The sequence below is a fragment of the Leptopilina heterotoma genome, unplaced genomic scaffold, assembly GCF_015476425.1.
Source record: "Leptopilina heterotoma isolate Lh14 unplaced genomic scaffold, ASM1547642v1 Lhet_19, whole genome shotgun sequence".
NCBI lineage: Eukaryota > Metazoa > Arthropoda > Insecta > Hymenoptera > Figitidae > Leptopilina > Leptopilina heterotoma.
This window is the reverse complement of record NW_025110908.1, coordinates 912,111-935,722: the sequence shown is the minus strand read 5'-3', so window position 1 is coordinate 935,722 and position 23,612 is coordinate 912,111. Positions and strand designations below refer to the sequence as shown.

At 22.5% G+C, this 23,612-nt stretch overlaps 1 protein-coding gene across 2 annotated transcripts in view; it reads right to left on the bottom strand.

The window, feature by feature from the left end:
- The window catches only part of LOC122500693 (protein N-terminal asparagine amidohydrolase), a 100,232-nt gene that overhangs the window by 3,171 nt on the left and 73,449 nt on the right, over positions 1-23,612 (bottom strand). The window contains exons 1-3 of one of the 2 annotated variants that reach the window (XM_043609749.1): positions 15,604-16,045; positions 5,805-5,992; positions 4,591-4,656 (exon numbers count right to left, since the gene is read on the bottom strand). In XM_043609749.1, coding sequence (XP_043465684.1) covers positions 4,591-4,656; positions 5,805-5,991 — 253 coding nt within the window. In that variant the 5' untranslated portion in view covers position 5,992; positions 15,604-16,045. Of the gene's footprint in view, positions 1-4,590; positions 4,657-5,804; positions 5,993-15,603; positions 16,046-23,612 lie in introns of those variants that run through there. The other variant, XM_043609748.1, reaches the window with a different exon arrangement.

Sequence of the window (23,612 nt, the reverse complement as noted above, 5' to 3'; positions counted from 1 at the left end):
TCGAAAGAAAGAAATTTGTAAATAAATGTAACAGATAATTTTTTTGACTAAAACTTTTTCATTTAATTTTCTTAAAATTTTAAAAGTTTCACTTTCTAATTGACAAAAAGAATTTATAAACATTATTTTTCATAAATTTTTTAAAAACTTTAAATTTATTAAAGCAATATTGTAATTAAGAAATAGAAATGATGCAAATTGTTTCCTTATGAAAATTGAGAATTTCCTACAAAAATATTAAGAAACGAGATAATATGTTATATTTTTTTCCCTAAAGAGAAGAATGATTTTGTGAACAATATTGTTTACAAAAAAAGATTTCTGCCATTTACAATTTAAGTCGAAAAGTAATTGAAAAATTTGAAAAAAGTCAATTAGTCGCATTTTACTAAAAAAAATCTCGAAAAAGTCGATTAGTCGCATTTTTTCACAAAAGAGTCTAAAAAAAGTCACATTTCCTTAGAAAAGTCGAAAAAGTCGATTAGTCGCATTTTTTCACAAAAGAGTCTAAAAAAGTCACATTTCCTTAGAAAAGTCGAAAAAAGTCGCACAACCCGAGCCCTGTTTTCTAGAAAATGTTTCAGATAAATTTTATCTTTTCTGTTTCAAATTAATTTTGCCATGAAAGTAAAATCTTTTTTTTCTTATTTTTAACTTCTGTAATATGCTGAATTTTAGATTATCTGCTAAAATCATTATTAGACAACTTTGTGCTGAATTTAAAACAATGCCTCTCAGGTTCCTGAAGTGACTTTTTTTCAATATAAGATTTAATTTTTACTGTAATTTTTACTGCAGTTTATGTTTTTAAAAACACACACTCGGAACTCTGAGTTGAAGCAAAATTATTATTATCATGATTATTAATATTATTATTATCCTCATTATTAAAGTGAGTTAAGTTTTAGTACCGGTATCACTATTGGCAATCCAAAGTGATTATTTATCACTGCACTGTTCTATTGACAGTGGCGTAGGAACAAGTTAATTACACGAAATTAACAGATCGAAGCTGGGAGAAAAGCTGTATGTACCGTGCGGAGTTTAATTCTCTTTCTGAAGTAGATTAAAATCCGATTCCATTGAACATTTAATCAGAGTGATTTGTTTTCAAATGACTAAAAAAGAATAAAACTAAGCCGATATTTATCAAATATTTTGTTTCATGCAGTAAAACGAAAATATATTTTTTAAATTCTTAAAGTTTGGAACGTTCAAATGAACGAAATTTAAAACTTATTAAAATTATTATTTTAATTATGTATAAATAGAGGACGTGAGAGGGCTGAAAGAGTTAGTTAGTGTACCTAACGGCCCCTCTTGTTTCTCTGTTTATCGACGCATGCGCGAAGCAACTGCGCTTGCGCGACTCTCATTGGTGAAAAAAGCGGCGCAGGCGCAGTTGCTTCGCGCATGCGTCGATAGAGAGAGAGAAAGAAGAGGGGCCCCCTTAGGTACACTAACTGACTCTTTCTATGATAAAAAATATCCTGATAAAAATATCTAGTTTTTTAAAATATATTTCTTTAAACCGATTGAGCGAAAAAATGGTCAAAAAAGTGAAAATCCAAAGAGTAAAAGTTTAGAAAAGCGGAGGAGGTTAGATAAAAGTATAAATTCTCCCAAATCGTTGATTACAAGCATCGTAAAATTTAAAGCGAATCGAAAGAAAATCGATTGCTGTATAAATAACAGACGCTGAGAAATTTACACGTTCGGAATCTAGTGATAAAAGATAGTAACCGATTTCGAAGCATTCGTCAAGATATAATTTTTTTTGAATTAAATTCGATTTGCTTCAGCAACAATATCAAATTGAATCTATCAATGAAGCAAAGAGAATGAAAGACTTGAAATAATATTTCACAAACAGCTGAGGCGATATACATATACAGTAACTAGGAAATTGTTCAAGTACGCCACTGAAGCATCGCCGGAGATAATTATCGAACATCACACGAAAGAGTCTTCGTTATGGCAGGCTATATCGGGGAATGGTGTATAGCAAAGTCTTAAAGGCTCATTGGTGGTTGTCGCGCCTAGTGAACAACGAACGCCATGCCAGGAGGAACGCATCGCCTATAGTAGGGTCCTGGAGGTCCCAAGCGACTCACAACGAGAGAGAAAGAGAGAGAGAGACTCTTTCTCTTCTCTGCAAAAGAGAGAAAGACGCGTTTGTCTTATTGGAACGTATTTCAAACGGTTTTTGTGCCGGCATTCACTTATATATGTCTGCCTCGCAACTTGAAAAGGGATTAAGATGGTGAGATTCTCCTTGCGATCGGCGAAAGGGAAAGATTGATCCTTTGGAATAGGTTGCCGACAAAGATGGAGAGAAAACGAACGCAAAAGATAAAGAGCGAATCGACTGCGGCTTGTCAAACGTCACGCCTTTCGATTCAGTCGATATTTTCCACTGATTTTTGCTTGCCAGCTTTCGATCTGCTCGTTAGGGATTCCTAGAATAATTCCACTTGCTTTTTATCATCGATATATATATTTATATATTGTATATATTTTACTACATTTTCCGGAACGCTCCTTCTATTTCCTGGTTTTACTTTGAATATATCGTTATAATTCACTTTTGAAACAATAAAGTGTGCAGATAGCAAAAGCAAAAGAGTATATGGTATACTGTCTTTTATTTTAGGTTGAAAAATAATTTTCTGGGAATAGAAATCCTTATTTTGAATATCTAACCGTCAGAGGGAAAAAAAGTAGTGACGCCGGGTAAAAAAGGTGCGCGCAGCCGCTATGCGCCTGCGCGTCCTTTTTTTCCCCGGCGTCACTACTTTTTTTCCCTCCGCGTCAGGTGACCTGCAAACTTCGAGTTTCAGCTACTTTACCTATAATAAACAATATTTCGAGCATTCGTGGCTTAATCTTTAGAGGGCCGGTAAATAATAAAATAGGCCACAGGTTAGGGAATTCAGGGAAAAGTCAGAGAATTTAATCAAAAGTACTGAAAAAATATTAAATTTATAAAATTTATAAGAAAATTCAGAATTTTATTGTTAATTAGCCTTTAACAAAAAAAAAAAAGAAAATTCTCAATTTAATTAAAATTTTTTTTTATTTCTATAATTAAAGTTATTATTTATAAATTATTTAGCAAATAATTTTACTTAAAAATTCAAAAAATAATTGAACTTTGAATTTATTTCCAAACATTATCTTCAATTTTTGAATAATTTCAGATTGAAAATTTAAAAAAAATTGTTTATTTACTAATTAATTATTATTAGGTAGGTATATATTATTTTCAAAAATTTTAATAAAAATCTTCAAACGAATTCAATTATTTTCATAAATATTGAAATTCTTCTCAGGAATTCAACTGATTTTAATAAAATTCTATATAAAAATTGGATTATTTTTAATACAATTTTAATTACATTTGTCAAAAAATTGACAAGAAGTCAATTATTTTCACAAATAATAAAAGTCTTCAAAGAAATTGAATAATAATAAAATATGTCGAAATATTTAAATTTTTTAGAAATTTTAATAAATTCTTCGTAAAATTAAATGGTACATATTTTCAAAAATATTAAAATTTATAGATGAATTAAATTATTTTGAATATGATTATAATAAATTTTTAATTCCTGAATACAATTATTATTGTAATAAATAATAAATTCTTCAGACGAATTTTCAATTATTCTCAATACAATTAAAAAAATTCTATTTCTCAATAGAATTTAATTATTTTCAAAAAATTCTTTAAAACAATTACATTTTTTTCAAAAATTTAAATAAAATTCTTCGCAGAAATTCAATTCTTTTCAAAAATTACAAAAAATTTTGTCAAAATTTAAATAATTTTAATAAGTAATAAAATTCTTCTCAGATTCAAAAATTTTAATTAAATTCTTCTCAAAAATTCAATTATTTTCGTAAATAATAAAATTCTTGTCGAAATTTCAATTATTTTCGTAAATAATAAAATTTTTCGCAAAAAGACAATTATTTTCGAAAATTTTAATAAAATTCTTCTACAAAATTCTTTTATTTTTATAAATAGTAAAGTTCTTCTCAGAAATTAAGTTATTTTCCAAAATTTTAATAAATTTCTTGTCAAAATTTCCATTACTTTCGTAAATAATAAAATTCTTTACAGAAATTCAATTATTTTCAAATATTTTAATAAAATTCTTCTCAAAAATTCAATTATTTTCTTAAATAATAGAATTCTTCTCAGATATTTAATTTCATTTCAAAAATTTTAATTAAATTCTTCTAAGAAATTCAATTATTTTCGAAAATATTAAAATTCTTCCCAAAAAATTCAATTATTTTCGAAAATAATCATATTCTTGACAGGAATTTAATTGTTTTCAAAAATAATAAAATCTTTCAGAGGTATTTTCAATTATTTTCAAAAATTTCCATAAAATTCTTCCAAACAATTCAATATTGTTTTAAAAAAATGAAATAAAATTCTATGCAAGAATTAAATTATTTCAGATTCAAAATTATTAAAAAAAAAGTTACGAAAATCACAAAAAGCACCTAATATATAAATTAAAGATCTAGAAAATTTGATTTTTAATAAAGTTTTGATACAAAATGATATTTTCTTACCAGAATGCCTGACGACGACGATTATGCACGTGGTCATATCATCAGATCCTAAGATGCTGACATTTTCTGCAAATAAAATGCAATTAAATCATTTCTATAATGTTAAATAATTTAAATTCGTAAAATTGTTAGCTAATTTTTAGTAATTTTCTATCCATCTAAATCTCAATTAGTAGAAAACTATTAATTAAACAGTAATTATTAGTAGAAAACAACTAATTCAAAAGTCAAATTTGACTGATTATTTTAAAAAAAAAAATTTCTAAAAAATTTCTTTGAGTTTGAATTTATAAAAATTTTTACAAATTTAAATTGATAACTGACTTTGAATTGGTAATTATTTGCTTCTTAATTAGTAAATTTTACTAATAAATTTTCATTTCTATTAATTTATTAGTAACTTTTACTAATAAATTTCAATTTCTACTAATTTATTAGTAACTTTTACTAATAGATTTCAATTTGTACTAATTTATTAGTAACTTTTACTAATAAATTTCAATTTCTACTAATTTATTAGTGACCTTTACTAATAAGTTTCAATTTGTACTAATTTATTAGTAACTTTTACTAATAAATTTCAATTTCTACTAATTTATTAGTGACCTTTACTAATAAGTTTCAATTTCTACTAATTTATTAGTGACCTTTACTAATAAGTTTCAATTTCTACTAATTTATTAGTAAATTTTTTCTAATAAATTTCAATTTCTACTAATTTATTAGTATATTTTACTAATAAATTTTAATTTCTACTAATTTATTAGTAATTTTACTAATAACTTTAATTTCTACTAATTTATTAGAAAATTTTACTAATAAATTTCAATGTCTACTAATTTATTAGTAAAATTCACTTATTCAAAGGAAAAGTCGGTCACTGATTGAAATTAGAAAACATTTTAACTAACGAATACAAAGTATGTTAATTAGACAACTTTATTAATTATATCACAAAAATGAAATTAAATTGTCCGTTTATAAACGTTATTACGGACGTATAACAATATTGAAAATTAATATCCCCCGCATATTTTCGGTTGATAAATCATTTGCCATTAAACGGACAGATTATTCTTCGCACACAATAAAAATTCTTGGAAAAATATAATGGGGATTTTATATTGTTAATTATACACGCCATTAGATTTAAAGAGCAATTGATTAAAATTGTGCGTAATGCAATGCATGCGTATTCGCATATGAATACTCACTGTCGTGGGGAAGGGTTGCAGCCATTTCTCTCTGCTGGACGTAAAGAAGGCCCACGGGGCCCACTAATTTTGCCGGCATCGAGTGCAGTTGAGCAGCGGTCTCACGATATACTGGGTGGGCTGCATATAATGACCTGCTGTCCGCCGGGGGTTCCTCTTGGAGAACCCCATTTACCACGAGAACCATTCTGTCAACAAATCATTTCATTATTATTCAGGGAAGTTTCGAAATTTATTCAATTCTATTCTTATCATTAAAAGGCAAATAGAAATTCTTCAATCACTATTCTGTACAAAAACTATTCTAAGTCTTTGTAACACTCTCTTCTATTCGTAAGAATTTTATTATTTAGAAAATTTTAAAGAATACTAGAAATGAAAAAACTATTCTTCAAAATTATAATCAAATTCTTTAAAACGATTCAATTATTTTCAACAAATATTCTACATTCAATTATTTTCAATTATTTTTTAAAAATTGATAAAATTCATCAAAAATTCAATTATTTTCATAAATAAGAAAGTTTCTACAGGCAATCAATTAATTTAGAATAGCATTTTTAAAAAAATTTCGATAAAATCAATTATTTAACAAACTGTTCATTTATTCTCCAAAATTCAATTATTTTAAAAAATTTCAATTAAATTCTTGTCAAAAATTCAATTATTTTTAACAATTTTAATAAAATTCTTGACAAACTTTCAATTATCTTTATACATAATAATGCATCTCAAAAATTCAATTACTTTAAAAAATTTTCATAATATTCAACTGAAAATTTCAATTATTTGAATAAATAATAAAATTCTTCTCCAAAATTCAATTACTTTTAAAAATTTTTTTAAAAATTCTTCCTAAAAATTCAATTATTTTTGGAGATAATAAAATTCTTCTAAAAAATTCAATTATTTTCCAAAATGTTAATGAAACGCTTGTCAAACTTTAAATTATTTGAATAAATAATAAAAATTCTTCCCAGCAATTCAATTATCTTCAAAAATTTTCATAATACTCAACTGAAAATTTCCACAGATATTCAATTAATTTAGAATATGATTTTCCAAAAGATTTCGAAAGGAATTCAATTATTTATAATAATTGAAATTATAAATCTTTTATAAATTTATTCGCAATAATTCCATTATTTTCATAAATAATTAAATTTTTCACAGAGATTTAATTATTTTCATTAATGATAAAATTGTTTTTAGGAATATAGGAATTTTTAATTTAAATAAAATTCAAAATTTTAATAAAATTCTTTGAAAAATTTCAATTATTTTCCTTAATTCGAGAATTATCAATATCTAGGTAAAATTCTTAGCAAGTTACTATTTAATTATTTTCATAAATAATAAAATTCATCGCAGAATTTCAATTATTTTTATTACAACTTTACAGGAATTGTTCAGAAAATATAATTATTCTTAAATATTTCATTTTAATTCCTCGAAAAAATCAATTATTTAAAAAAAAATATTTTTTTAAAAATTATTTGGAAGAATTCAATTATTTACAAAAATATTGGAGTTTTTCACAGAAAATATTTTAAAATATTTTAATAAAATTGTTCAAAAGAAATCAATTATTTTAAATACAATTTTAATTAAAATTTGTTTGAAATAATGCAATTATTCTTTTAGATTTTAATAAAATTCTTCCCTAGAATTCAATTATTTACATAAATAATTCTTTGAAAGAATTCAATTATTAAAGATAAATAACAAAATTATTTACGAAAATTTAATTATTTTGAGGCATTTTAATAAAATTCTTTGCAAAATTCAATTATTTTTAAAAGTAATACATTTTTTCTTAGAAATTCAATTATTTTAAAAAATTCTAATAAAATTGTTCGCAATAATTTAATTATATTCGTAAATAATAAAATTCTTCTCAGAATTTCAATTATTTTTAAAAATTTTAATAAAATTCTTTGCAACTATTCAATTATTTTCATAAATAATAAAATTTATCGCAGGATTTCAATTCTTTTTAATACAATTTTACAGGAATTGATCAAAAAATGTAATTATTCTTAAATATTTTATTTCAACTCGTAAAAAAATCTATTATTTAAAAAAAAGTTTTTTTAAAATTCTTTGGAAGAAATCAATTATTTACAAAAATATTAGAATTTTCCACAGAAATTCAATTATTTTTAAAAGTAATAAATTTTTCAAATTTATTACTTAGAATAAAAATTCGAATAAAATCGTTCGAAGAATTCAATTAGTTTCATAAATAATAAAGTGCTTTTTAGGAATTCAATTATTTAAAAAAAAAATTTGATAAAATGCCACTCAGTCATTATTCTTAAAAATTTTAATAGAATTCTTTGTAAAATTTAATTATTTTTTTAAAACTTTTCTCAATTCAATGATTTTTAATATCTACTATTTTCATGAAATTTCCAAACAGAATTCAATTATTTAAAAAAATGTTTGTAAAAATCTTCTTAAAAATTCAATTCTTTTCATTAAAATAATAAAAATTTCTCAGGAATTCAATTATTTAAATTAGTATTTACATAAAATTAGTCGAAATAAATCAATTGTTTAAAAATTTTTATAAAATTCTTTGCAAAAATTAAATTATTTTTCTAAATATTTAAATTCTTTCGCAGGAATATTAAAATTCGTTGAACGAATTTCTATTTATTAGCAGTAGGATAAGAATGAAGTAAATATTTTTGATGAAAATTAGGTAAAAGTCAGGAAAATAAAATATAGAATAGAATTTTTGTCAGTTTTGTAAAGTGTCTAAAATGAGTTTTTTGGTCGTCAAGTTTAATGTTTTGATTTTCTTTTAATTGTAGAAATTTGAGAAAAAAGAGAAATTTGTTAGTTTACGTTCACAATTTGTTTATTTCAATTTTCCCATTTATCCATAATCATAAAAAATAAAAACACTATTTTTTAAATCTTTCTTTAAAAAAAACAACACTTCAAATATTATCCTGAATGTTTTTCTTCCTGACGAGTAAATTTTCCAAGACGTTTTGTTAGGTGCGAGTACATTCTCTCAGAAATGAACGCAAATCCTTTAGAAATCGTAAACAAAAAGAAAATTTACATAAAAAAAAGAAAGAAATAGAAATCCGTTAAAACTGTTAATACATATTTTTTTTATAAACAATATGTAGTATGTATGTAGTTCAAAAACTCTTTCGCAAGACTATAATAAATTACAAGAAATAATTACACGATATAAAGTGTTTATGATATAAAGTGTCAGCGAAAGAATAATATACAGTATATCTACATTAATAAATCAAAGTTTTTCAAATATTTAAAATAAAACAGATGGAATGCAATTTCCGTTCGTATTGTCGCGTGTTTGCTAATTACGAGCAGTGGAATTCGATGTCACTAAATGTATAAATGATTATACATGTATGCAAGTTAAATTTGCATAAACATAAATATGCGATTTCTGCAAACATTAAGAGTATAGACAAAGTGGACACTCAAACCTTGAATAGCGGATGAGTGAACATATAACGAATATAAGAGGCAGAATATATGGAGTCGTGGATAAAGAACAAATTTCAAATCTAAATCCTAGAAAACATAATTTGGACTTATGAACCCTTTTCTCCTTAAAGTAATTAAAAAGCTGAAAATCATGAGTTTTCTCCTTCAATTGGGAAAATTACGAAAAACTATAGTACAGAATTGCCACAGGTCAGGGAATACAGGGAAATATCAGGGAGTTTTTTTTTAAAATACTGGAAAAAATTTAATTTTTAAAATTCATAAGAAAATTCTGAACTTTTGTGTCTTCTTTGTTTGTCTCCTAAACTATGAAATTACCAAGAATATTAATACAAAATTCTTCAACTTTTTCTATTTCTGACAATAATATTTTTTTAAATAACTTAATTCTTGAAAAATTATAATAAAATTATTACTTAAAAATTATTTAATAAATATTTTTACTTAAATATTTCAAAATTAATTAAACTTTAAAAAAATTGCGTTTACAATTTTCATAGATAAATGAACATCAAAAGATTTCAAAATGAATTTTTAGAATAGATTTCAATTTTAAATGAATTCAATTAGAAATTTTAATTCTTCTCAGAAATTCAATTATTTTTAAAAATTTAATAAAATTCTTTTGAAAAATTCAATTATTTTCAAAAATTTTAATGAAATTCTTCTCAAAAATTCTAATTTTTTCGTTAATAATAAAATTCTTTACAGAAATTCAATTATTTTCAAAAATTTTAAAAATTCAATTATTTTTATAAATAATAAATTTTTCTCAGAAATTCGATAATGTTAAAAAATTTTAATGAAATTCTGCTCACAATTCTAATTATCTTTATAATTAATAAAATTCTTCGCAGAAATTCAATTATTTTCAAAAATTTAATAAAACTATCGTCAAAATTTTCATTACTTTCAAAAATAATAAATTTATTCCCAAAAATTCAATTTTATTCGTAAATATTAAAATTCTATACAAAAATTCAATTATTATCAAAAATATTAATAAAATTCTTTTCAAATATATTCAAGTATTTTCATAAATAATAAAATTTTTCGAAGAAATTCGATAATGTTAGAAATTTTTAATAAAATTCTTCTCTAATATTCAATTATCTTCATAAATAATAAAATTCTTCGACGAAATTCAATTATTTTTGTAAATAATAAAATTCTTCCTAGAAATTTTATTATTTATAAAAATTTTAATAAAATTCTTCTCAAAAGTTCAATTATTTTTTTTTATAAATAATAAAATTCTTCGCGAAAATTTGATAATGTTAAAAAATTTTTATGAAATTCTTCTCAAAATTTTCAATTATCTTTATAAATAATGAAATCCTTAGCCAAAATTCAATTAGTTTTAAAAACTTAATAAAATTTTTCTGAAAAATTCAATTATTTTCAAAAATTTTAATAAAATTCTTCTCAATAATTCAATTATTTTCATAAATAATATTTTTTACAGGGATTCAGTTGTTTTTATAAAATTCAGCGCAGAATTATTTTTAATACAATTTTGATCAAATTCCTCGAAAATTGTAATTATTCTTAAAAACTTTATTAAAATTCGTCAAAAGAATTCAATTATTCAAAAATTTGTTGATTAAATTCTTTATAAGAATTCAATTTTAACATAAATTCAATTATTATTCAATAAATTATTCATTTTTGTATTTAAATAATTGAATTCTCGTAGAATTTTTCAATAAAAATGGATTTAAAAATTAATTTTAGTTAAAATTATGTAGAATTAATTTTTTTTTGAAAAAGTTTAATTGAATTTTTATTAAATTTATTTGAAATTTTTATTTTCTAATTTATATTTAATCCAAGAATTTACGAATAATCGAAATTTCCCTATACTTCGTAAAATTAAAATGTAAACAAATGCATTTGAAAATTTTCAAAAGAACTTTTTCAAAAATTATTAAAAATAATTGATTTAAAGAAGAATTTAGTTAAAAAATTTTCAAAAATAATAATTGAATTGAAATGATGAAAATATTTTTGAATAAGTTATAATAACAATATTCTTATAATAAGAAATAATGATTTTATCAGTCGGTCATTTTTAATTATTTATAAAACATGAAGATATCGATTGCTCCGAGTCGAAGACTCGGAGTGATCGATTTCTTCATGTTTTATAATAATATTTTTATCAGTTATTGAATTTCAAAAAGTTTGAATTTAAAACTTTTGAAAATCTTAATTCGTTAAGAAATATATAATAGAACATTTTTTTGAGTATCTATTAATTTTTAGAGTAAATCAAAATAGGATTTATAATAAATATTTAATTTATTAAATAGTTCAGGAAAAAAGTCAAAGTTTTGTCTGGAAATCAGGGAAAAGTTTAAAAATAATGCTTCTTGAAACTAATCATTTTTAATTTTATTCAACTTATAAAAGAGAAGTAGAGGAAAAGATTTCAATAAAATCCTAAAAAAATTTTGAATATTTTTGTATTTTCATTTTTTGCTTTGAATGATGTTAATGTTATACATGGGAAAAGGATAATTTTAGGAAGTAATTGACTTTCAAACACTCTGATACTCGAAAGATTAGACAGACATATAATACTAGAATACAAAATATGACAATGGACCTGATCTTCGATCCTCGATATTATAGTGACTTAAGCCATGATGATCAGACATCTAGATTGGACGACGACTTTATTGTGATGGTAATAACGAAGCCTGTTTCCATCGTGAAGGTTTAGCTTAAATTTATATCGATAAAATGACGTTACAACTCTTTTTAGTTTTTTTTTCTTTTTATCCAGCCCCACAATCTCATTTTTGTTTCTAATCCTCTTAATTTCTTGTAAGACTCTTCTCTTAATACTTCTCTTAATTTAATTTTATTTTTGGTTTAATTGATTATTTTTAATTTTTAATTTCAATTTCAATTTCAATTTTAATTTTAATATTTAAAATATTAAAAAAATTTTTTTTTTCAAAACAAGGGATCACAGTTGTTAGGTTTTAGGCTTCCATAAAATAAACCTTATTAGTCTCGCTTTATTTGTCAAAATTACATTTCTTGTTGTAGAAAAAACTGTTCGGTTCGAATTTGATATTATGTTTCCTCTTTCATAATTTTTTTCCGAACAAAAACAATTTGTATAGAAAAATAAAATTTTTTTTTGAAAATGAAATGTATTTACAACGTAAAATCTATAAAAATTACAATAAATTCAAAAATTCATAAGAAGGAATTAATTTTCTAAATTATGTGTAATAAAAAATATTTAAAAGCAAAGTTAAAATTTTAACGAAATACATATAAAAATAATTCTTGTTCATTTGAACGTTGGAATCTTCAAGAAATTAGATTTTTTTTAAATATTTCGAAATGAATTTAACATACAGCCGATTGACAGTTGGCTGAAAAAATTTACTGATTTTAATTTATAAATAACTGTTTTAAATTAAAAGCTCAACAACTTATTTTCATGAGAATTTAAAATTTAAATTAGATTAACCTTAGTTTCAAGGCTTCTTTAATTTCTTACATATAAATATGTTTCGACTTTTATAATTCTTTTTGGAGAAAAACAATTTGTAGCGAAATAAAATTTTTGGTTCACTTTTTTTTAAAATTGAATTTAAAACAAGAGCGTAAATTTCGAACATTTACACGTTTAGTTATATAAATATAAAAATTGCACTCTTTTCTGCTTAAAACTCTATGAGACGTCGATTTAAAATAGCTGTCAAGCTGATACCAGATGTTTTTCTGAGAGTTTCTGCGAAAGCACGAAAGGGATTCCTAACCAGTAAAAATGAAGTGTTTTTGTTTTTTTTATTATATATATGTACATACCTATAAGATTTTTTTATAACTTTGAACGTGTAAAATGATAGAAAATAACCGAAAAAATTGACACTGTTTACTTCTTAGAAAATTAACTCTAAATTAAAATATTTGTATTATTTTTACAATATTTTAGAGACGTCGTAGAATATTATTAAAATTTTTTAATTCTTTTGGAAAATTTTATTAAAATATATATTCAAAATCATTGAATTAAAAAAATTATTGAATTTCTAAAAAGAATTTTATTACTTTTGAAAGTAATTGAATTTTTGAAATGTATTTTATTATTTGTACAAATAATTCAATTACTTTTGAAAATAATTGAATTTCTGAAAAGAATTTTATTATTAACGAAAAAAATTGAATTTTTGGGAAGAATTTTATTAAAATTTTTAAAAATAATTGAATTTCTGAGAAGAATTTTATTATTTGTAATGATAATTGAAATTTTTTTTAAAAAATTTTATTATTTACAAAAATAGTTGAATTTTTGAGGAGAATATTATTAAAATTTTTAAAAATAATTGAATTTCTGGGAAGAATTTTATTAATTATAAAGATAATTGAAAGTTTGACAAGAATATTTCATTAACATTTTGGAAAATAATTGAATTTTTGAGAAAAATTATATTAATATTCTTGAAAATAATTGAATTTCTGGGAAGAATTTTAATACTTTTAAAAATAATTGTTTTGTTATAATGAATATTGTCGTTTATGGAAATAATTGAATTTTGACAAGAATTTTATTAAAATTCTTGTAAATAAATAATTGAATTTTTGCGAAGAGTTTTAATACTTATAAAAATATTTTAATTTTGAGAAAGAGTTTTATTAAAATTTTGAAAATAATTAAATTTCTTTTGGAAAATTTTATTAAAATATATATTCAAAATCATTGAATTAAAAAAATTATTGAATTTCTAAAAAGAATTTTATTACATTTGAAAGTAATTGAATTTTTGAAATGTATTTTATTATTTATACAAATAATTGAATTACTTTTGAAAATAATTGAATTTCTGAAAAGAATTTTATTATTAACGAAAAAAATTGAATTTTTAGGAAGAATTTTATTAAAATTTTTAAAAATAATTGAATTTCTGAGAAGAATTTTATTATTTGTAATGATAATTGAAATTTTTTTAAAAAAATTTTATTATTTACAAAAATAGTTGAATTTTTGAGAAGAATATTATTAAAATTTTTAAAAATAATTGAATTTCTGGGAAGAATTTTATTATTTATAAAGATAATTGAAAGTTTGACAAGAATATTTCATTAACATTTTGGAAAATAATTGAATTTTTGAGAAAAATTATATTAATATTCTTGAAAATAATTGAATTTTTGAGAATAATTTTATTATTTATAAAAAGAATTGAAAGTTTGCCAAGAATTTCATTATCATTTTGGAAAATAATTGAATTTCTGAGAAGAATTTTATTATTTGTAAAGATAATTGAAATTTTGATGAGAATTTTATTATTTACAAGAATAATTGAATTTTTAAGAAGAATTTTATTAAAATTTTTAAAAATAATTGAATTTTTGAGAAGAAGTGATAGAAACTGCATAAAAATAACAGGAAAGAAATTGACACTGTTTATTTTTTATGCAGAAAATTAACTCTAAATTAAAATATTTGTTTTATTTTTACAATATTTTAGAGAAGTCCCTGAAATTCTCGAATATTCAAATCATCAAAAATTTATTTACTTTTGATTATATAATATTGCGTCACGAAGAAGATCATTTATAAAGTTCCTAAATGTTTTCTTTAAATTAAAATTCATCTTTTCCTCTTACTACAGAGTAAAAATTAAATCTTATTTTATGATAAGACTGTAAGATTAATTGAGTCTTCAAAATAAGATTAGTCTAAGTTTAAAAATGATTCACAAGTTTTTAACGTTAAAGTGAACGAAATATTTTTTAATTGAATATATTTTCTAATTTTATAAATTACTAATTGCAATAAAAATTGAAAACTTAAATTTTCTTTTAGAAAAAATAACTAATTTTCTTGATAGAGAAGCGAAGTTATTCTATAATCAAAATTTAATTAAAAAGAAGTAATTAAATTTCATTAATTTAAATGTTCATAATCTTAGAGACTTATTTTTTACAATTAGAATTTTACATTTAGAAGTAATAACTGATTTTCTTGATAGTGACGCAATATTATTCTATAATCAAAATTTATTTATAAGAAATAATTAAATTTCATTCACTGAAATGTTTATAATTCTAGAGACTTTTTTTTAGACTTTTTTTTCACTTATGATTAAAAAGTCATCGATGCATTTTTAAGCAAAAAGTTTCACTGCTAAAAATGAACATTCCCAGATAGAAAATTGTGATTCGTTAAATGAATTGGACATTAAAGATCATTACAGCTTAAAATTAGGAAAAAGAAAAGAAAAAGAAAACAAACAGAAAAACAGAAGTAATAAAAGAAAAAAACAATTCGCACCTTTTTTTACGGCCTTCGCCACTGGAATCGAGGGAAACTTTTATGTATTCATTAAAACACAATATATGCCGATATTTATTGACAAATTCCGAAATTATCTAAAATCACACTCGCCGAGAGAGAAAAAAGAATGAATAACAATATACTTTTATCACCATTCAGAAGACAATATTTATCCCTTTAAGAAAATATCTACAGTTGGCACATTTTTTGCACGTGATATAAACAAAACGAGAACCGCTTAATTATTTTCTCTTCTATTCACATGTACACCAATTATCATTTGAATATAAAATTGAAATATAAAATAACAAAACCGGAATTGTCGATAGAACTTTTAAATATATTTCGATAATAATGAAATAAGAAATAAGAAATGAAAGTGCTTTATTTGAATTCATTGAGAGGAATCATCATCTCCTCTCCGACTCATTAACAAATCGTGCTAATTATGGAACTGTTTATCAGTCGTGTCGACTATTGGATGATATCGAGCTGGAAATTTAGAATAGTGGGAGAGGTTAAAATCCAAGTAGAACCAATGAGATATAGGAAACCTATCAGATAGGAATTCACGAAGAAAATAACATGTTTGGTTCAAGTCGCTCGGCTTAGGAATCAAAATGGCCTTTTTTTCTCTTTTCTCAATGTGCTGCTGCTGCTGCCGCTGAAGCTGCCGCTGCTGGGACCGTTGATAATCTACGGGGTGGCACCAAAAGTTTTACACGATTTATGACGCTTTTTAACCCTCCACTTATATAAAGTCGCTATCGTTTTTCATTTGAAAATTATTGACGATCGAAGATAAAATGAGGTTCAGATAAAAAAATGTCGGACCAGATGAAATATTTCTTTTTCACTATATTTTAATGTATTTTAATGTATTTTTAGAATTTAATCCAACTTTGAACCAAAAAGTTTTTGATAATTTAAAATTAGATTCCTAGATTCGTTTTCAAACGAGCAAAGAAATCAAATAAGGATCTTGTTAATCCAAAATATTTGGATACTATTTGGATACTTTTTTTAGATTTCAGCCGCTAAAAGCTACTACTATTAATTCGCTAATAATAGAAATCAAATTTTCAAAAATTATAATCAAATTCTTTAAAACGATTCAATTAGTTTAAGAAAAATATCCGAAATTCAATTATTTTCAATATCTAGTATTTTCATAAAATTTCGCAAAAGAATTCAATTATTTAAAAACAAAATTGATAAAATTTATCAAAAATTCAATTATTTTCATAAATAAGAAAGTTTTTATAGGAATTCAATTAATTTAGAATAGTATTTTCAAAAAAAATTTCGAAAAAATCAATTACTTAACAAAATGTTTATTTCTTCTCCAAAATTCAATTATTTTTAAAAATTTTAATAAAATTCTTCTCCAAAATTCAATTATTTTTCTAGACAATAAAATTCTTCGCAGAAATTCAAATGTTATAAAAATTTTTTTTAAATTCTCATCGAAATTTCAATTATCTTTACAAATAATAAAATTCTTCTAAAAAAATCAATTATTTTCCAAAATGTTAACGAAATTCTTGAAAAACTTTCAATTATCTTTATAAATAATAAAATTCTTCTCAGAAATTCAATTATTTTCCAAAATTTTCATAATATTCAACTGAAAATTTCAATTATCTTTATAAATAATGAAATTCTTTTTAGAAATTCAATTACTTTTAAAAGTATAATAAAATACTTTATAGAAATTCAATAATTATTTTAAAAAATTGAAATAAATTCTCATCATAATTTCAATTATCTCTACAAATAATAGAATTTCGCAAAAGAATTCAATTATTTTTTTTAAAAATTGATAAAATTTATCCAAATTTCAATTAATTTCATAAATAATCAAATTTCCACAGAAATTCAATTAATTTAGAATATCATTTTCAAAACAATTTCGAAAAAATTAATTACTTAACAAAATTTTATACAATTCTTCACAATAATTTAATTACTTTCACTAATAATATTATTTATAGAATTTCAATTTTTTAAATCAATTAATCGAAAAATTCAATTATTTTAACAAATAAAGTTTTCCGCAAGAATTCAATTATTTGAAATAAAATTTTCATAATACTTATTATATTTCGAAAAACATAATTATTTGAAACATTATTTCTAAAATTTTTATAAAGAATTCAATTATTTTCAAAAATATAACAAAATTTCTTACAGAAATTCAATTCTTTTAAAACATTGTAATAAAATTTTTCACAATAATTCAATTATTTTCATAAATAATAAAATCCTTCTCAGGAATTCAATTATTTTTGGAAATTTTAATAAAATTCTCTACAACTACTCAATTATTTTCATAAATAATAAAATTCATCGCAGGATTTCAATTATTTTTAATACAATTTTACAGGAATTGATCAAAAAATGTAATTATTCTTAAATATTTTATTTCAACTCGTAAAAAAATCAATTATTTAAAAAAAAGTTTTTTTAAAATTCTTTGGAAGAAATTAATTATTTACAAACATATTAGAATTTTTCACAGAAATTCAATTATTTTTAAAAGTAATAAATTTTTCAAATTTATTACTTTGAATAAAAATTCGAATAAAATCGTTCGAAGAATTCAATTAGTTTCATAAATAATAAAGTGCTTTTTAGGAATTCAATTATTTAAAAAAAAAATTTGATAAAATGCCACTCAGTCATTATTCTTAAAAATTTTAATAGAATTCTTTGTAAAATTTAATTATTTTTTTAAAACTTTTCTCAATTCAATGATTTTTAATATCTACTATTTTCATGAAATTTCCAAACAGAATTCAATTATTTAAAAAAATGTTTGTCAAAATCTTCTTAAAAATTCAATTCTTTTCATTAAAATAATAAAAATTTCTCAGGAATTCAATTATTTAAATTAGAATTTACATAAAATTAGTCGAAATAAATCAATTGTTTAAAAATTTTTATAATTATTCTTTTAGATTTTAATTAAATTTCTTGCCAAGAATTCAATTATTTACATAAATAATTCTTCGAAAGAATTCAACTATGTCGATATATTACAAAATTATTCCCGAAAATTCAATTATTTTGAGGCATTTTAATAAAATTCTACTTGCAAAATTCAATTATTTTTATAAATTACAATATTCATTACAAGAATTCAATTATTTTTAAAAATAATAAATTTTTTCTTGGAAATCCAATTATTTAAAAAAATTCTTATAAAATCGTTCGCAAGAATTCAATTATTTTCATAAAAAGAATAAAATGCTTTTTAGGAATTCAATTATTTTAAAAAAAAATTTAATAAAATACCACTCAGTCATTCAATTATTCTTAAAAATTTTAATAGAATTCTTTGTAAAATTTTATTATTTTTTACAACTTTTCCCAATTCAATGATTTTCATTATCTACTATTTTTATAAAATTTCCAAACAGAATTGAATTATTTAAAAAAATGTTTGTAAAAATCTTCGTAAGAATTCAATTCTTTTCTCATGAATAATAAAAATTTTCCAGGAATTCAATTATTTAAATTAGAATTTTCATTAAATTTGTCGAAAGAAATGAATTATTTAAAAAAATTTTATAAAATTCTTCGCAAGAATTAAATTATTTTTAAAAATATTTAATTTCTTTTATGAATAATAAAATTTGTAACGCAGGAATTTAATTTATTAGCAGGATAAGAAAGAAGAAAATATTTTTGATGAAAATTAGGAAAAAGTCAGGAAAATAAAAAATATGGAATGGAAGTTTTGTCAGTTTTGCGAAGTGTCTAAAACGAATTTTTTTGGTCGACAAGTTTAATTATTCGATAGCTACTTTGCTACCTACTTTTTTTTAGTTTGAAAGCTACTTTTTGCTACTTTTTTAAAATTAATTATTGAGTGCGAAGTCTGTTAACGTTAACAGATATAATTTTTGTTAAATTGAAATTAATTTTAGAACAAGAAATGCAGTCCGCAAACAAGTGAAGCAACTGAAAGTTTGACAAATTGAATGCACATTTAATGGAAGGTGTATATACGCGATTAAAGAACAGTTGGACAAAATCGAACGAGGAGGCGTGTAGATGGCCGATTCGTACTAAGAACGCGATTTGTTCTGCCATCCCACATTGCGTTGAGTCGGTGCAAAGAAGATTCTACGAGAATATCACGCTTTAATCTGATGTAAAGAATTTTTTTTCAGTTCATTGATGTCGTGAGATCCTATCATGGTTTAAAGTTTCGTACACTCAATCTTTGTTTTCAGATAGAATCTTTCACAATAATCTTTTAATGCATTTTTACTGAATCTTCAATTTTTTCTTTCGCAACAATATTTTGGACGACAATTAGAAGATAACATAGAGACAGTGATACAATTTTGAAGTGAAAAAAATTTATATGGGATCATGATGTTTAAAAAATTTTCATTCTTAAATATTTATCATTATACTGAATAAAAAATCGAAGTAGTTTTTTGTATTTACCTTGAAAAATAATTTTCGGAGAAAAAAATTCGTTTTTAAAATTCCTAACCATCAGGAAAAAAAAGATGTAGACAGGGAAAAAAGGCCCACGCAGCCGTTACGCGCCTGCGCGTTTCTTTTTCCCCTGCCTACAGCATTTTTTCGCAAAATTCAATTATTCTCATAAATATAATAAAATTATCATCCAAATTTCAATTATTTTCAAAAATTTTGTTAAAATTCTTCTCAAATTCAATTATTTTTATAAATAATAGGGTAAGTGCGTCAATTGCTGCGGGTGCTTCAGTTTCTGCGGCATTTTAATAATTTAAGTGAATACATTTGTTCAGGGCACAAATAATTTTGAAATTTTTTTTAAAAATTACTTAACGATGTAAGTTTTAAAATAGATATAGGAAGTATATACCAAAACTTAATATTTATGTATTTTATTTTAATTAAAAGTTGACGTGTTCAAGGTTTTATTTATTTTCATTGCTAACTTTGCTGGCGGTGCAAAAATACCTACATAAAAAAGGCTTTATTATTGTTTTTAGACTTAAAGTGGTTATTATTATGATGATTTTAGATAAAGAAAACCTTGTTTTAAAAGAAAAATTAAACTTTACTTTATTTTTGTCTGTTATTATATTTTATTTTTAAGAGTAGTAATTAACACAGAATTTGGGCTTGATTTAATTTCTGCGCCCTCAGAAAATCAACTCCCAACGGGAAGTTGCCAATGTTAACGATTGGTTCAATAATGGGCCATGCTTGGTACCCAATGGTTTTTTCTTGGCAAAACAATTGGCAACCATCATTGGACCACCAATGGTTTAAACTTGGGATGATCACGCTACTGCCAATGATCGGTAGCCAAGCATCGGGCCAATATTATTTGCCAAGGAATTGCCAAGGAGACAAAATCGATTTTCAAAAGCTTGATTTTTTATTGGCAGCCAACAAAAAACCAAGGTTTTGAAAATTGATTTTTTTTAATTATTAATTAAAATTTATTTTTAAAAAATATATTTTTCAAAAATTTATTTTAAAAAAATATATTTTTTAAAAATATATATTTTTTTAAATTAATAGAACATATTAATTTAATTTGTCACCTCTGGTAAAACAAAGATGAAAGACTGATAAATTCCCTCACTTTATATCTTACAGTGGAGGGATAACTGTGAATGTCTTTGCGAGAGAGGAGCAGGTACTTATATAGAGCCAGTGAGAAAGGTCACAAGCGAGAAGAAATCACTAGCATGCACTCTGGCGGCGCTTGTCGGAAGTGGCGCAACGTTGGTTGCCAAGCGCTGCGTCGATAATGTCAGGATATGCATGCGCTCCAGAAAACAGTTCCGACAAGCGCCGCCAGAGTGCATGCTAGTGATTTCTTCTCGCTTGTGACCTGTTTCACTGGCAAAGACATTCACAGTTATCCCTCCACTGTAAGATATAAAGTGAGGGAATTTATCAGTCTTTCATCTTTGTTTTACCAGAGGTGAAAAATTAAATTAATATGTTCTATTAATTTAAAAAAATATATATTTTTAAAAAATATATTTTTTTTAAATAAATTTTTGAAAAATATATTTTTTAAAAATAAATTTTAATTAATAATTAAAAAAAATAAATTTTCAAAACCTTGGTTTTTTGTTGGCTGCCAATAAAAAATCAAGCTTTTGAAAATCGATTTTGTTTCCTTGGCAATTCCTTGGCAACTAATATTGGCCCGATGCTTGGCTACCGATCATTGGCAGTAGCGTGATCATCCCAAGTTTAAACCATTGGTGGTCCAATGATGGTTGCCATTAATGTTCCAATAATGGAACGGAGTTCGCCAAGCATGGCCCATTATTGAACCAATCGTTTACTTCCCATTGGGCTAAGACTGGTTACAATAGACTATCTATTTTGAAAAAGAGCAAGAAAAAATTATGAAAATGAAAGAAAAAATGAAGATTATGGAGGAAAAACTAAAGAAAATTTAATAAATACATAAATTAATTAAGGAAGAATTCTGTTATTAAGTTTTAACTAAATGTTTCAAAAATGTGATAATTCAGAAATTATTTATTACTTTTGTTAATATATGATATATATTTATTTTTAATAAATTTATATTCTATTCAATTAAACATTGATTAAAATCATTGTCCCATTTTGATTTCATAGTAGTTTGCGGTATTATACACATAAACACGAAATTATGCGCAGAAACTGACCCACAGGAATTGAATTCGCGCAGCAACTGATGCGCAGCAACTGACTCAAACGCGCAGAATTAAACGCATTGAATATTATTTTTAATTCATTAAATTTATTAAAATAAATTATATTTTAGAGATGTTATTTATTGTAAACATATCTTAATAACACAAACTACAAATTTAATAAGACATAAGTTCAATTTGATCAATATAAAAATTATATTTTATAGTTAAAAGACGTCTTGACCAAAATACCGCAGGAATTAGTACACTTACCCTATAATGCTTCTCAAAAATTGAAATATTTTCAAAAATTTTGATACAATTCTTCTCGAAAATTCAATAACCTTTATAAATAAAAAAATTCTTCTCAAATTCCATTATTTTGAAAAAAAATAATAAAGTAATAATCATCAAAATTTGAAATTCTTTTATAAATAATACAATTATTCTCAGAAATTTAATTACTTTCATAAATTTTAATAACCTCTTTCTTAAAAATTCAATTTTTTTCGCAAATAATAGAATTCTTCTCAAAAATTCAATTATTTTCAAAAATTTCAATAAAATTCTTCTCATAAATTCAATTAACTTTATAAATAATTCAATTCTTCTCAAAAATTCAATTATTTTTATAAATAATAAAATTCTTCTCCAAAATTCAATTATTTTTGTAGACAAAATAAAATTTTTCGCAGAAATTCAAATGTTATAAATTTTTTTTTAAATTCTCATCAAAATTTCAATTATCTTTACAAATAATAAAATTCTTTTAAAAAATTCAATTATTTTCCAAAATATTAATGAAATTCTGCTCAGAAATTAAATTAAATTCGTCAACAATAAAAGTATTCATCAAAATTCAATAATTAAAAAAAAAATATAATAAAATACTTTGCAGGAATTCAATTCTTTTCAAAAATAATAAAATTCTTTTCTAAAATTCAATTATTTTCCAAAAATTTTTCTCAATTCAAGGATTTTCAATATTATAATTGTATTGTAATATTTGTATTTCTTTAAAGAACTTTATTATTCATGAAAATGATTTTATCCCTGTAAAAATTTTATTATATTTATAAAAATAATTGATCTATTGTGAAGAAATTTATAAAAAATTTGTAAATAATGGAATTCTTGAGAAATTTTTATTATTATTTATAAAAATAATTAAATGTTTGCGTAGAATATTATTAAAATTTTAGAATTTTTTTGAAAACTTTTATTAAAATGGTAAAAAATTCAAAATCATTAAATTGAGGAAAAATTTTGAAAATAATTAAAAAATTTGTCAAGAATTGAATTACAATTTTGAAAAATATTTGAATTTTAGGGAATAATTTTATTATTTAT